This window comes from Hipposideros armiger, unplaced genomic scaffold, assembly GCF_001890085.2.
Source record: "Hipposideros armiger isolate ML-2016 unplaced genomic scaffold, ASM189008v1 scaffold_411, whole genome shotgun sequence".
Lineage (NCBI taxonomy): Eukaryota > Metazoa > Chordata > Mammalia > Chiroptera > Hipposideridae > Hipposideros > Hipposideros armiger.
Window position 1 is genome coordinate 561,326 of NW_017731761.1, and position 16,242 is coordinate 577,567.

The 16,242-nt window shown below is 46.5% G+C and overlaps 1 protein-coding gene across 1 annotated transcript in view; it reads left to right on the top strand.

Moving 5' to 3' along the window:
- MYO18B (myosin XVIIIB) overlaps nt 1-16,242 on the top strand; it is a 286,118-nt gene that overhangs the window by 126,171 nt on the left and 143,705 nt on the right. The window contains exons 26-29 of the mRNA XM_019663943.1: nt 239-328; nt 11,021-11,140; nt 11,434-11,542; nt 14,925-15,049. Coding sequence (XP_019519488.1) covers nt 239-328; nt 11,021-11,140; nt 11,434-11,542; nt 14,925-15,049 — 444 coding nt within the window. The remainder of the gene's footprint in view (nt 1-238; nt 329-11,020; nt 11,141-11,433; nt 11,543-14,924; nt 15,050-16,242) is intronic.

The window sequence follows — 16,242 nt, forward strand, 5'->3', positions numbered from 1 at the left end:
AGAGAGAGAGAGAGAGAGAGAGAGAGAGGGAGAGAGAGAGAGAGAGAGAGGAGGAAAGAGATGGGAAGGGAAGGTGAGGAGAAGAAGGGAAGGAAATGGCCCCTTGTAGGAACATAACGCCTGAGCGTCCTACAGTAGATTGGCTGAATCACCCACCCCATTCCCCAGCACTCTTAGCACACGGGGAACCTACACCATTGGTCTAGAATGGCTTCTGTTATGGTGTTTGTTTTTGTAGGAGGAGCTAACGATGCTGAGACAGAAGCTGGAAAAATTGGAGAAGTCTCGGAATGAACTCCGGCAGAACGCAGACCTGCTGGAGAGCAAGGTACCCCCATCCCTCCTGTGTGGGGTCCCTGTGTGAGGTGAGGTCTGCTGATGGGGAGAAGGTGAAGCACCTGACACTGCACTGAGTGCTCTCCTCATAATAACCGTGTGAGGTGCATGCTGTTATTGTCCCATTTTACAGAGGAGAACACTGAGGCCCCAGGGTGTTAGGCATCTCCCCAAGGCCACACAACCAGCAGGTGTAGACTTGTCACCTGGCTCCAAAGGGAAGAATTTATTTAATAAGCCACAAAAGCACAAGTTTCAGGGTGAAAAAATGATACCTTTGACTATTTTAAAGTAATAAACTTCTGTTTATCGAAGCATAAAATGAAGACACACCACATACTTGGAGGTAACATTTGCATCACATATAACAGGCAAAGAGTATCCAGAATATGTAAAGAACTTCCTCAAATCTTTGGGAAAAGGCAAACACCCCAATAGGAGGGGAACATGGATAAAAAAAAAATAGGGATGTGCTGTTCTCAAGAGGGGAGCTCTTGTTTCAAGCATTCAGATGTTCAGAAATTCAAATGAGTAATAATAAACTCATGAAAAGATGCTCAGCTGAACTAGCAATCAGGAAATGCAAATTAACACCACGGTAGGTATCATTTCACACTTCAGATGGGCAACATCGAAGTCTCATGTAGCCAAGTGTTGGCAAGAACGTATAGCAGCGGAAACTTCTCTGTGCTGCTGGTGGGAATGTAAAGTGATCTCATGTCTAGATGATTGAATGTTGCACTTTCTTCCTCATCTTCCCCAACGCCTCTCCTTCCCTTTTTTCTTCTTCTCCCTCCTCTCCCTCCTTCTTTTTAAAAGTTCTATTAAGGTCCAACATGCAAAGAAACACACACGTTCCTAAATCTACATTTCAATGAATTTTTCAAAGTGAACACACCAGTGCAACCAGCACCCAGATGGAGACACAGTTCCCTCCCACCTCCCTCCAAATCCCCCCACTTCATGCCCCCTTTCAGGTTAGGGTAACCACCAATCTGTCTTCTAACCCTAGAGAGTCGTTTTCTTCTAGTTTTGAACGTTACCTAACTGCAATCAAATGTGTGTACTCATTTGTGCCTGGTTTCTTTCTTTTTTTATTTTTTTTTATTGTTAGTTTCAGGTGTACAGAACAATGCAATAGTTACCCTTTTCACCCTCACAAAGTAACAACCCCCCTCCCCCCCTCTACTGCCTCCCACCCCCGATATCATGCTTATCTATTACAATTCCATTGATTCCATTCCCACTCTCTACTCCATGTCCCGTGACTATACGTATATATAATTATAGTTGACATACAATATTATTCAACATCAGCTTCAGAAATACAGTGCGGTGGTCAGGCCTCTACACCCTTTCATTTGACATTTATGGGTGGGACATTCGTGTTGCGAGTGGCTTGGTACTGTGCATTCTCACAGCAAACTGCAGCTTGCGAGCCACATGCGGCTCTTTGGGTACATACATGTGGCTCTGAAGTAAAATTGAAAATGAAAATGAAACTATCATAGTTTCAGTTATAAAATTTTTAAAGGATATTATTCACATACTGGTGATTTCATTTGTTTATGGCTCTCGAATAATTTTTAAATTGTTGTGAGGGACAGGATTGGCTCTTCTGTCTCAAAAGTTTGCCGACCCCTGGTATAGATCACTATTTACCCATTCTGCTGTAAATGAATATTTGGTGGTTTCCCGTTTTAAACTCTTAGGAATAAGCCTGCACGTGTCTTTTGGTGTACGTCTCATACATTTCTGGTAGGACTCTACCTAGGAATGAAACTGCTGGGTTTGAAGTTATTTCTATGTTCCATTTTAATAGATACTGCCAGACAGTTTGCTAAATAAAGTGTTTGTGTCAATTTACGCACCCATGGCAACGGGGTGAGCATTCCAGCTGCTCCACATCCTTACCAGTGCTCGGTGGTCTCTGCTTTTTTCATTTAGCAATGTTGGTGGGTGTGCCTTCGTGCCAGATTGTGCTTTTAATTTGCATCTTCTCACGTGTTTTTGGCAATTGGGTTATCCTTTTTGGCAAACTGGTCCTTCAAGTGAAAGGACCATTGCTTTTCTTATTGGTGTGTAGCAACTCTTTATATATTGCGGCTATAAGTTCAGTTGTTGGATAGATGTAGTACAGATGTCTTCTTCCACCCTGTGGCCTGCCTTTTCTGATGCAATCATTGGAAGTTGTATTTCCTGAAGCCCTGGGTGTCTTCAAAACGCCAAGGGGCAAGGAAGACTTCAAAGGGCCCCAGAACTCCCAAACCTGCTTCCATTTGCAGTAGAGGCATTTTTTTTTGGCTTCCTTCTATATTTTATCGATTCTCAGATGCACATTATTTCCCACCTTTGCACATCTCTGGAATTGGAATGTATCTTAACAGTCAGCGGCATCTCATACCAAAAATTGGCAGCACTTTCTTTTCTTACATCCCATAACGGTGCATCTTATAATCAGTGGCCTCTCAGATTTGGTGAAATGTAGCATACGGGGCCCAAGGAAAATTTTATTTGAAGAAAGGGCTCTAATTCCCTCTGCCACCGTCCCCCCAACAGCAAAGCTACTATTGATTTATATTGGTTGCTTTAGCATATTAAAGAGCACCAGAATCATTGTTAACCCTGTAGCTTCCCCAGACCCATCTTCCAAGGTCCAGGAGGGGATCTGGGTGGAGGGATCCTTCACTGCTTCTTTAATGAGCCCGAGGCAACCCTGACGCAGGTGGGCATGCTGCCTTAGGGCAGTGTCTCCTTGAAAGTGTCTCTGAAGCCCCTGGAGGACGGCTAAGAATACAGATTCTTAGAGATCCTGAGTCAGTGGGCCTGGGGTGACCTTAGAGCTTCTGTAATTCTAAATTCTCAGGTGCTGCTGAACAGCTGACCTAGGGACCACACGTTGAGAAACATTAAGCTAGAGAACAGATAAAAGCTCTCTCCTTCCATACAGTTCTACTTTTGGCCACTTGCTGTTAAAAGTTGGGGAGCAGACACCCCTGCAGGGCCATGCATCCTTAAGACACCCCAGTCTGCATTCATGGCCTCTGCACCCCACCCCTTTGTCTCAGTGTGTGAGTATGTGTGGGGGGACAGTTGATAGAAACATAGCCAAACCATGTGTGCCTCATCATTGGAAGCCCCATTCGACTAGGCTTATTAAAAAGACAACGTTATTGCAAAATGACTTAAGTGCTTCATTTGCAAAGGAGCAAAAGAGGAGATGAGGAGAAGCTGGCTATACATAGTCTTCAAGCGAGCAAAACTCTGCCTTGATGCAAAGTGGGGTTTTTTATTTTCCCGAGAAAGCAGGCCTGTCTGCTTGTAGGAAATGCCTAGAAGGCCGTGGGAGCTCATGGGGATACAGGAGGGAGGTGTGTTTTTCTTCTCTTTCTGGAACATATTTTGGGCTTTCCCCCAAGACCTTATTTATGGCAACAGACGGGGCCCTGTGCGCTCCGATGTCTGGCCTCATTGGTTTGAGTCGTGTCCCTTTTGGGGGGGTAAGGAGTTGCTGAGAGAATCCACCAGGATACAGCGGGGACTGGAGACTGTGGTCGGAACGTCCCTGTGCAAAGTGCTGGGGGCGTTTGGCCCTGCGGGCCGTGAGTGTGGCTGGGAGCTCATCTCCAGGATGGGGAGGGAAGTGCCAGGATCATGTGATCAAGTGGTTACCGGGCCTGCATCACATCCCACGTCTTCCGGCCCCTACTTCTATGCTCTGCCACAGCACGGGGCCTCTGTGCGGCCGATGTGGTTTTCTCTAATCCCCAGGAGAATAAGGCTGCCTGGTTTCCTGTCTGACTCTTGGGCCTTAACTCTTAACTTCTGGGGATGTTGAGGAGGGTATATTTCCAGCAGCCAGCTGGCTGCGGAGCCTCGTAATGTGGTTCGTAGCTACCCACAGTGGGGTTAGTTAGGGAAGGCCCGACAGAGGAGGGCATAGCTGGCATATGCTTTCTGTGTGCCTAGTTTCCCCATATAAAAATCGGAGCCATAATCTCTTCTCTACCTACCTTGTAACACAAACGAAGAAGCCGGGGACTGGATAAGGTAAGGATGAGTCCGACGACCTGAGCTGGTGTATCTGGTACAGGAGCAGGGTTCTTGACCAGAGTGGCTTATGGCTGAGGGATTGTGGGCAGATTCTTCAAGTCGCTGAGCCTTGGTGTCGTCACCAGTAAAGGGTGGCAATAATAGTTACCGCTTCTTCTCTCTGAGGACATCGCAAGCCTTCAGACATACCACTGTTATACTAATATGTTATTGAGTTTCTTTCCCCCCGGCAGACTGAGTTCCTCGAAGATACTGATATATCTTAGCTATTTCGATACCCCACAGAGCAGTCAATTCGAATTAAATAAATGAATGGCATAATGCTGTATTTAATAATTAAAGTAACATTTAATGAGCGATGTGTCTGTGCCAGGTGCTGTGATAAATCCTTTACTGGCATTATCTGATTTTACTTTCATGCCAAACTATGAGCATCCTCATGTTTAGATGAGGAAAGTGAAGCCCAGAGAGTAAAACGATTGGTCCAGCGTCACACAGCTGGTGCGTGGCGGAGCCGGGATTTGAACTTAGGTCTGGCTGACTGCAAACAGGCTGTGGTCGAGGAGGAGCATCTACCCAGGCTGGGAGTGGGGTCAGGGAGGGCTTCTTGGAGGAGGGGTCTTGAAGGATGCATGGGAGCCAGCCAGTTCATGAGGTGGGACGCATTCCAGGTAAAGGACCCAGCAAAAGCAGAGACAGAGTGTGGGGACCTGGTCTGGCACCTGCAGTCTGGTACTTTGAATGTCCCATGTGTGGGGTGGTGGTTATGGGGTGGGGGTCAGGCCATGAAGCGGGGCCAGATCACAGGGGCTATGAGAGTCATGGCAGGTGTTTGGACTCCATCCTGAAGGTGAGGGACGGATCAAAGACCATTTTCAAGATGGAATGTGTGGGTGACAGCTCCCGAGGAGTTATTTCCTCTTGCGGGGTTGGGGGGGGGGAGCTAGGAAGGGGGGGTGGCTAGGGAACTTTGAAGGCCTCTTTGAAAGCTCACCAAAGCCCATAATGGCACCTTCCAGCCCCAAGGCCATTCGGTGATGTGTCCTTCCCATGCGTCCTGCTCGGAAGCACGACCCTTCTGCTGGTGTTCTTACGAGAGCTGCTCCATTTCCACCACATGCCGGAGACTGTGGAGCCTTCCCTTTACGCCTTGGTTTACGTACCTTTGTTGGTTCGTATTCTTTGAGCCCCCGAGAGGCAGTTTGATGGTGTGGCTAGGAGTGAGGGCTCTGCAGCCAGGCACAGCCAGTGCTGGCCAGCGGGGTGTCTGTCCTCAGGTGAGTGTCTGCAGCCTGGGGCCTCAGTTTCCTCATCTGCAGCCTCTCCGAATTGCTGAGGGTTCTCTGGGCGAACCTGTGCTGGGCACGTGGTAAGCGCTACCTGGGTAGTGATTATTATTAGGGTAGTGACTTTTATTAGCATAACTATTACTGTTACTTAGTAGTGGGTGATGTGTTGACTGGGAAGAGGAATATACAGGGTGATGCCTCTATTGGTCCCCAGCGTCTCCGGGGGAGCCCTAGAGCCCGCCACTAAGCGAGGGATTTGTTTTGAATTTCCCTTAATGACTGAGGCAGCTTTGGGGGCGGGTACCACAGGCCTGGAGTCTGAAGCCGCAGCTTCATCTCCTCGACAAATAAACCGCAACCCGCCAGCTGACTGCAGTTACGTCGGCCCTTCACGTATTGGTTCATTTTCTCTTCTCCATTTTTTTCCACTAATTTTTTCCCCCGTTTTCTCTTTTAGTTCCTCAGGTTGATGGGGATGGGGCTTCCCTTTGGCTGGGGGTCCACGTGGGTCCCCTTTGGCCACGGCCCTGCAGGGGTGATCAGGGTCCAGGTCTTCTCTGGCCTTTGGTCTGTACCCCGCTGGCTGTTTAACTTGACCTTCCCGAGCCACTGCTTCCTGGTCTGCTCCTGGTGGCTGACGACTCCTGCTCTGTTGAGCCCTGGAGGCTTGGGGGTGCGGGATTGCGCTGGATAGTAGTGGCTGTGAGGCAGAGGGCAGTGCTGTAGGTATGCGCCCGAACTGGGCACTCAGGCTGCCCGGGCTACACGCCCTCTGCGACTTCTCAGCTATGATTTGAGCAAATTGCTTCACCTCCCAGTGCTTCAGTTTTTCATTCTATGAAAAGGAAATAACAAAAATACCCCCCCTCATAAAGCATTTGATGAGTTTAAAGAAGATGGCATATGCCAAGAGCTTAACACATGTCTATCCCCGGCGTTCGATGAGTGTGTGAGCCATTTCTCATACCAGGGCTTATAATGAACAGATCTTTTGTTGTTGTTGTTGTTAAATTGAAAAGTAGAGGAGAGTGAAAAGACATGGTTTGTTCTTTGCAGGAAAGATGGTTTGGGGAGTTTTGAGATTCCTTGAGTATAAGAGCCACGGACAGGGTTGGGCCAAGACATGGGTGCCCCACGTGTGGTTTTCTCATCTCCCCAACTCGACAGTGAGGTCCTTAAGGGCAGGGTCTGGCACACAGTAGGTGCTCACATAATGAATGACTAGTGACAGTGGCAGTTCTAAACCCCACGTTCTCTGTATTTAATGTCCATCCAATCCCCAGTACCCACTGTTCCTCCAAACGACGAATGATGCCAGCGCGCAGGACATATCATGTGTTTGACTTGACTCACAATGTACAGCAAGTTGATTCATTCTTGTCCCTTCTCTCTGACAGACCCTGGAGTCATTGTCCCTAAGTAGAAAGAGGGTTTCTGATGATTTGGCCAAGAGGTAGATTCACAGGAGGTTTCAGCATCATTTCTAGTTAATTGGTCCTTGAGTCAGGACCCTTCGGGGTTTGCAGGCCAGGTTCTCCTCCTTATTAAATTGGTTTTCATTTCCATTCACCTCGTAGCTCTGGGCATGGGGCCCACCCCTCACCTCTATAAACAGAGTCCTTGGGCCCCTACATGTGGGAAGAGAGAGGGATTTGTGGGAACAGGGAAAGGTCAGGGGCCACTGGCCTCTGTGAAAAACACCCGTCATTTCCCCAATTTGAAAAGGCTCATTGTCCTTTGGACTCCAGACTTGGGTTCTGTGGAACTCAAAATTAATGCAGTAAATTAATTTTGTGCTCCCTTTGCTCAGGCCGATTAGCACAAATTAAATTTCACACTAATTGGCTAAGGCGGAGAGAACAGAGGCCTGGTGTTTGCGATCAATGCGGATCTCAGAGATGGGGAGCGGGCTTAGGAGCATGGTCTGGGGCATTCCGGGGCTACTCCAGCCTCTATCTGGTGCCCATTGCAAATGACCCCTTCTCGAGCTCCAGTGTATCTGTGGGCCCATGAGCACATCTAACCCATGTAAAGCCAAGTGTGAGGCCAAGATGAGGAGCAGATCCGAGCAATTCTACGGCAGGAATTCTTAAACTTTGTTGTGCTTCAGAATCACCCTGGAGTGTTGTCGAAATTCAGATCGCTTGGTCCCACCGAAGAGATTTTGGCTTGGGGGCTATAAGAATCCTGGATTTTGCATTTTAACAACTATCCCAGCTCACAGCAATGTAAGTGTTCCTTCAGGACACTTTAAAGACAACAATGTCAGGAACAGCAAAAGGAAGCCCTACCCCACAGACAGCCAGGAGCACCCTGGGAGAGCCCGCCTCCATTCACTCTGGTCATTACTGAGAGCTGACAGATCTGGGTTCAAGTTCCACCTCTGCCACTTACTTGCTGTAGTGACTTCAGAACATTCCCCTTAAGCCTCCTTTTTTTCTTTGTTTCTATTGGAATCTGCATTGTGGTCTGAGCAGTCATTGGATCAACATGATGGGAAGAGGATGGGCTAAAAGAGGAAAACCGGCAGTGGGCATGGAAGGGCCAGAGCAGCCCCGGGCTTTGTAGCTCAATTACTATTTTTTGGAATGTTTTAAAAAGATACTGTTTTGTGTTTTCCTGATTACAAAAGGGGTTTTAAAAATCAGCAGTACAGAAATGCATTACAAGAAAATTGGATTCTCCTGTGACCCTCTCCTCTGGGTGGGGGGAGGAAAAAAAAAACCTATGAAGAGTTTGGGAGTGACTTTTTCTGTGCAAGCACAAACAAAAATGGGAACAAGCCAAAATTCTGTTCTGCAACTTTGCTCTTTTCCTCTTTGGCACTATAAGTTCTGACAATTAAGTTCGTGAATTCATTCTAGACAAAGTGCTACATACTTCATTGCTGAAGATCACTATGGTCGCCTTTGAAGTACTCCCCTTGGGAAGCTAGGCACTGATGCCAGCACCTAGTCCACCCTACAAAGCAATATTTCTTTTATTTTCAGGCAAAGAAAGAAGTCATTAGGGGCCAGATTAGGTGAGAAGGGAGGGTGTTCCAATACAGTTATTTGTTTATTGGCTAAAACTCCCTCACAGACAGTGCCGTGTGAGCTGGTGCATTGTCATGGTGCAAGAGCCATGAATTGTTGGCAAAAAGTTCAGGTCGTCTAACTTTTTCACGCAGCCTTTTCAGCACTTCCAAATAGTCAACTTGTTAACTGTTTGTCCAGTTGGTACAAATTCATAATGACTAATCCCTCTGATGTCAAAAAAATGTTAGCAACATCGTTGCAACAAGTTCGCGAACTTAATTGTCAGACCTCATATGTCTTGGGGATTTTTTCATGTCGGAACGTATAGGTCCGCATCCTTCTTCTTCACAGAGCAGCTGAATGAATTTTGAGACGGTATTGATGGGGACTAGCTGGGCAGGACCTCTGGGTCCCGCCCCGGCAGGGCCACTTAGCATCTGTGTGATAACACTGCACAGTCGCCCCTCAGTGCGATGCCAAGGGTCTGACGGGAGAGTGAGGTATTTTGACATCTTCATGCACATTTATGGTGTAGAATTGGAATGAAAGGAAAACAACAGGCATCATCTAATTCAACGCATTTCACAACGCAAGTGACCAAAGCCCCAGAGAGGAAGAGACTTGTCCAAGGTCACACAATTATGTTAGTTTTTGTGTCTGAACTGGAACCCTAAACCTTGCCTCTATTTTTTTTTTTTTTGCTCTCTGCCTCTTGACTTTATGCCCTGCCTCGCAAAAGAGGTAGCCTCAGTTTCATGAGTGACCCTTCTTCTGTACGAGGTTGTTTTTGAGCCTCTTGATCATAAACCGTCCACTCATATGTTTCTCTCCTCACTTGCTTTAGCATATCCTTGAACTTGGAAAGCTGCATTTTGGAGCAGTAATACCACAGAAACCCTGACCCCTTTGGCATCTGTAGTTGGTCAGTTAATTGGGGCAAGGGGGGAGGGAAGTCAGGGCAAGTGGGAATTCATTAAAAAATAAACATTTTTATTTTTACCTTTAAACATGTCTACCTTAACGCCCTGATGTAGGACCAAAGCCTTTTGAGGATGAGCATCTGACCCAAGACCTACTTCTTTCCTTAAACCACGCCCCTAATACGTGACTGTATGGTTTCCGGTTTTGATTTCTTTAAAGCAGAGCAAATGGCAAAGTAATTGGAATGCCAAAACCTAATTCTTTCAGGATTTTATTGGGGATTTGGGGAAGGGAAACAGTGTTGGGGAATAGGGAAGGGGAACAGCCAAGTTGTTGTCCTTCAGTCTTAGTTGTGGAGGGCGCAGCTAGCTCAGCTCCCAGTCCAGTCACCATCCAGGTGAGGGGGGGGGGGGTGGCATAGCCCACTATCCCATGCGGGAGTCGAACCGGGAACCTTGTTGTTAAGAGCACGTGTTGTCACCAGCTGAGCCATCCTGCCACCTGTTGGGAGCTCAGCGGCAGCTTAGCTCAGGCGCAGCTCACTGGCCCATGTGGGAATGGAGCCGGTGACCCTGTTGCTCAGAGCTCGTGCTCTTAACTAACTGAGCCACTTGGCCGGCCCCAAAACCTAATTTTTTACTTCTAGGTTTTTATCATTTCACACCTATACTTATTTGAAAGAATTTTAAAAAGCAACTCACTTTTTTTTATTCCTTCCAAAGCATTCAACCTAGTTTTCATGGCAAACCTTGGTTCATATTTTATAGGTTTATGGAATAGCTCATTGAATAGGTAATTATGGTAAAAATGCAACAGGTATAAATGGGGGGAGGGACACACACACACAATTGATGTACAGCGTGCATGTCTATCACTTGGTAGAGGCAGATGGACTATGGGAAACCATAGAGGTTTCCTGGCTGGAGCATCCCTATGTGGCTGGCATCTGTGAGCGTGCCTTACAAGGGAGCTTATTGGTTGGTCCAGAGAGATAGCTCACTGAAGGATGGCTAAGCTGGGTTTCTACTAGAATAACTTTTTTTTAATTGAGCACTTACTATGTACCAGGCACTGTACTAAGCTTTATGTGTATTATCTCACTTAATTCTCAAAACACTTCTGTAAGTGATCCCCTGACCTCTAAAGCTGAGAAACCTGAGAAGCACATAGGTAGGCATCCCACCTGGTTCAAAGTCACACAGCTGGTGAGTGTTGGGCCAAGAACTTGAACACACCAAGACCCATAAAATTCTGATGTCCTTGCTCTTCACCACGTCATTACATTGAAGGGCTGCCTGGCCATGAGAGCTGTGATTTGTGCAAGGGTGGTCTCTGGCATATGTGTGTGGGGGAAGGGTTGGTGGCCCCAACACGTGACACTGCTTTTAACCTTCCCCACCCCAGTTTGCTGACTTGACCACAGAGCTTGCCGATGAACGCTTCAAAGGGGACGTGGCCTGCCAGGTGCTGGAAAATGAGCGGGCAGAGCGGCTGCGGCTCTTCCGGGAGGTCCAGGAGCTGCAGGTGAGTGATCCAGGGTGGCAGGGGGTAGGGGGGTAGGGGTGGATGAACAGGGTGTCTGGGAGGGGTGGAGCCTGCCCCCCTGCACTCACATCTGGGATTGCTAAGTCTCAGCAAGATGCCTTGGCTGATTGACTCCCATGCTCAAGGTCCTGGAGGACGTTTGGGTCTTGCTCAGGCTTGGCCATGGAGGTGCCCTGGGTGTGGCCAGCCTGGGCTGGGAGACGCCGTGGGTGAGATGGCCAGCCTGGGCTTCTACCTAGCTGCAGTTCAAAACCTCGAGGCCTTTCTTCCAGAGCAAGCATGAACAAGTCCAGAAGAATTTGGGAGAAGTAGAGAAGCAGCTGGAAGAAGCCCAGCAGAAAGTTCACTTGAATGAGTTGGAAAAGAGTCACACCGGAGGAGGTGAGCAGATTGGAACGCTTGAGATTACATGCTGGTGGCAAGAGCTGACCTTTTATTTCATTCTTTCATCCATGTATCCATTCATGCATTCATTCATACACACGGAGCACGTACTTTGCACCAGACACTACCTTAGGGGCAGAGCACACAGGCACAGTCCTCGTCTTCTAGAGGAATGGGCAAATAATTAGATAATTCAACAGATAATTCCACAATATCCCAAATGACAAATGATCACTGTGACAGGTGCTGTTTAGTAAGAATGCAAAGAATGATCCAAAACATAGGGACTCTATGGGGAAGACACCTTCATATTTATAGGAATAGTTTCAATGTAAATGTTGAGGAAGGCAGTTTAATGGTTAAAAGAGGAATCTATAAAATTGCAATTCTTGGTTCAGATCTAGAATCTGTCTCTTATTAGATGAGTGGTTTGGGGCATGGAAACTGGGCCTTGGTTTCTCCATCTTTCAAATGGATGCTGTCATAGATGATTAATAGAAGGTGTTTAGCTGTGTGCATGGCTCAGAGTGCTGGGTAGCTGTTGGTTACTTCGTCATTATTACTGCTACTGCTAAGAGTGGCATCCTTATCCGAGCTTATAACCCCAGGAGCAGAAACTACTATTCCCATTTAAAAGCAGTGTCAGGCACTCAGCAGTTATTGAATAACTGGGGAGAAGGTGAGAGGGCCCCTGAACTGCCTAAGGATACATGCGCTCAGTAGAGCTGGGGCTTTCTGTAGGTGCCCATCTACAGTTGCCTGGAGACTTACATACCATGGTTGGATGGGCATGGTGACATCTTTGTCAACTCCTGTCCCCAGTCTAAATGAGTTAGGCAAAAGGATGCCCAGTGTTCCTGTCAGCTTTTATAAAATGTTGACATCGTTCCTTCGGTGACCCCCGAGAATGTATGGCCTAGAAATGTCAGGGACACTCCGAGGAACGGAGGTCTGGAGGCAGTGGAAAGAGGCAAGGCACATTTGCTTTCCACTCCACTCTTGTTCTCCTCTCCTCCTGGCTACCCCCAGGGCAGGCATTTACCTGGAAGGTTAACATGGAGGAGTCTGAGATTCTCTGATACGGGAGACCCAACAAGTTAGGGTACATGCAGGGGAGTGGGAAAGATATTTTCATAGAACCAGCAGTGGGGACAGCGCATTTTCCCCAGAGGATCTTGGGCTCCAGCCCCATCCTGACTGCGACTTATGTCTACATGATGCTTTCTAGTTTGTTTTCCTGTAGGAAGATACGGGAGTTGAAGGAAAGGGGTGATGTGCATAGCTCGGGAGCACATTCGTCACAACACTATATGGGCTCTCAATTTTGGGTGCTCATTTCCAGGAAGCCAACCCACAAATATTTTGTGTTTCATTATGAAAGTAATACATACTCATTATAGAAATTTCCTAAACTATGAGAAAGTGGGAAGAAGCAATAAAACACTTTAATCACACCACTGCAATGCCACCTAAAACCTCTACCATGGATCAAACTGGAACATAAATTATTTAAAATATCTGTGGTTTTGCACTACGCATGGTTAAGTGTTTAAAGAGAACCTTTTATGGTATGCATCCAGCACTGAGCTGGACCATGTGGGGGTTAAAGGAGAATTTTAGTTGGGGCCTGCTCTCAAGACACTTGCAATATAACTGGGGAGGGCAGATAAACCCAGAGAAAATGTGATTGGGTGAGTTGTACATACTGATTAAGAATGGCACCCGCGGGGAGGGAGGTTAGAGGTGGAAATCAGCCTTGAAGAGTGGAGAGGTTTCCTCATCTGCTCATGTTATCCACTCATACCACTTAACTCTGTAGCACATCATAGCACAGAGGACATGGTAAAGCCACACAGATGCTTTCTGCTTCCTCTTCCTTTTGCAGGCTATGCTGTTTGCTACTTGCGATTTTTTTTCCCAGTGAGGAGATAGGATTCATTTCCCACCATGATATTATTTACCTTGGTGGAAACTTGAACAGACTCTCACTCCTTACAATTATGTCATTTTTTGTTTGGGTTAGTTTTGTGGGAACTCCTAGTGGGGTCATCTCCCCCAAGACCTCAGTCCTACCATCCATCTATCCATCATCCATCCATCCATCCATCCATCCATCCATCCATCCATCCATCCATCCATCCATCCACCCATCTACCTGTCTCTCCATCTGCCCTACCATCCATTTATCTATCAATTTATCAATCCACCCATCCACCCATCCACCTATCCAATGCAAGTTATGGAGCATTTATGATATGCTAGGCATTGTAATAAGTCTTGGGGACACAGTGATGCACAAAAATATGTTTGCTGCCCTATGAGTTTGAGTCCTTTTCTGGATTTCCATAAGCTTCCCTTCTGAGAGCCCCCCGTCATGCTTGGCTTTAGCTGCCATTTTACAGGTTTATCTCCCCCACTAGATTTTCCTGGAGGTAGAATGTTTTCTTATTCATTATCCCTTGTGCCTGATATGCAGTAGTGTGCTCAAGAAGTGTTCAGATGGATGGAAGGTAGATGGAAGAATGGATGATGGCTGGATGATGATGGATGGATGGATGGATGGATGGAGGAATGGATGGAGAAATGGAGGAATGGATGGATGGAGAGATGGGTTAAGTTTGAATGGTGTCTATTTTAAGCTGTTCACGTATAGAATGTTTTTCATGGGTCTATTAGTGTATGGGATGTTATTATTCAGATGGTTAAAAAAAAAAGAAGAGAAATCATAGTCTGGTCTAACCTATTCCATTCAGCCAGTTTTCATCAACCAGTAAATGATTTTTTTTAGATCTTTACCAAATCAAGGGATTGTTCTGTTATCTCATAGACACATCTTGTGATCAGTGTCTCTCTTGCTATACATTCAGTGGACACTTTATTACTCATTGATTTGTTAATTAATTCAACCAACAGTCACTGATTAATATTCTGTAGTTGGCCAGTAGGATGATTCCAGTTGGTGCATTTGTATCAACATGGGGAAACTTCTGTGTGTAGGGAACTCTTCTAGAGGGTATTGAGGATCCACAAATGACTAAAACATCTCCCCTGCCCTCAAGGAATTTTTGTTTTTGAAAAAGAAGGTTATGTGTATACTTGTGGAGAAGTTGAGTGGTATAAAACAACTGAGCTTAGAACAGTGAGCAGTCAATAACTTCAGACAACTGGAGGTAGTCAGGACAGGCTGCCTGGAGGAAGTGTTTTTTTTTTAATTACTAAGTTTGGACTTAAAGCAGGATTTCCTAACCTGAAGTCTAAGGTCAAGCCTCAGGAACTCTATGAATATTGTGAAATTGTGGACAAAGAGCTAAGTAAGTGGAGGAGAACCACCCCTGCTCACCTAGCCTTCCATCCTGGTCTCTCTAACTTTGTTAAACAGCAGATGAGTGGCAGATGCGCTTTGACTGTGCCCAGATGGAGAATGAGTTTCTCAGAAAGCGTCTACAGCAAGTTGAGGAGAGGTTGGACTCGGAGTTGACGTCTAGGAAAGAGCTGGAGCAGCAGGTAAGCGGTCGTAGATAGTCCGCATCACAAAAGTGTCAGAGATCAGACAGGTTCTTACCTCCACTATTCAAAGTGTTGGCTGAGCCTGGGTAGGGAGAAAAAGTGCTCCCACCGTCTCATGCTTTCCGCCTCCACTGTTATCACAAATGCTGGTCCCTGTGGGATATGAAAAATATTTTCTCTACCTGCAGGTGCTCTACTCCGGGGACAGATATTCTGTGGTATAAAGAACATGAACATAAACTCAGGATATCTGAGTTCCAGTTCCATTTCTGCTTTGATCTTGCAGAAATCACTTTACATTTTGGGCCTCAGATTTCTCATCTACAAAATGTAGTATGCTCTTAAATTCTATCCACTCCCATTGCCTCTGTGCTAACCTGCCACCTCCGTCTCTCATCTAGACCAGAGCAGCAGCCTCTTACCAGGTCTCCTAGCCTCCACCCTCCACCTTTAACCACCTGCCAAACTGCAGCCAAAGGACCTTTTAAAGTCTCTTTCAGATTGTTATATTATCACAAGTTATGTTGACTCTCACGGTGGATTGTTTCCTTGTGTTTTGTGAATTTTGATTGTGAGCTTATTTTCCACATGTTTCTCTATTCCCACCACAGCAGCCTCAGGCGGTCTGCATTGTGGAGTGAACTTTTTTCCCTCCTGACTCTCATGGTAAATGTTTTGGTGTGTTTAGTTTTTTTTTTTTTAATTGTGAGTTGATCTTTTTTTAAACATTGATTTTTAATGGGAGACTTTACAGGGTTGTGGCTGTATGTGTTCTCTAGAAGAAGCACTTTTGCCCTTTGTTCTGCAACAGCCCCTGAGATCATGCTAAATTCTCAGTTTCAGAATTTTGCAACATGTGCAGTGTCAACTCAAGCTCTAAACCCCACATGAGGCACAGACCTGGGGGTTTGCTTTCTGATGGGACTATTTTCTACCCACCGAGAGCGAGAGTGGCAGCAAGTTTTCTTGCCACTGTCCGGAACGGTGGGTGGAGCTTTTATTGAAAAGGGTGGAGCCCTTCTCACTGAGGTGCAGTTCTTTGAGGATTCCGCTTTAATGCAAGGGCCTCCATTCCATTTCCCCACTTTGCCCCAAGACCTTGTTGCCTGTCTCTGTCCAGACATTCAAATACAGCTTCTATCCTTAGGCACATTTCTGGATTTGTCGATGGCTCCTCTTCTCCCCTGCCC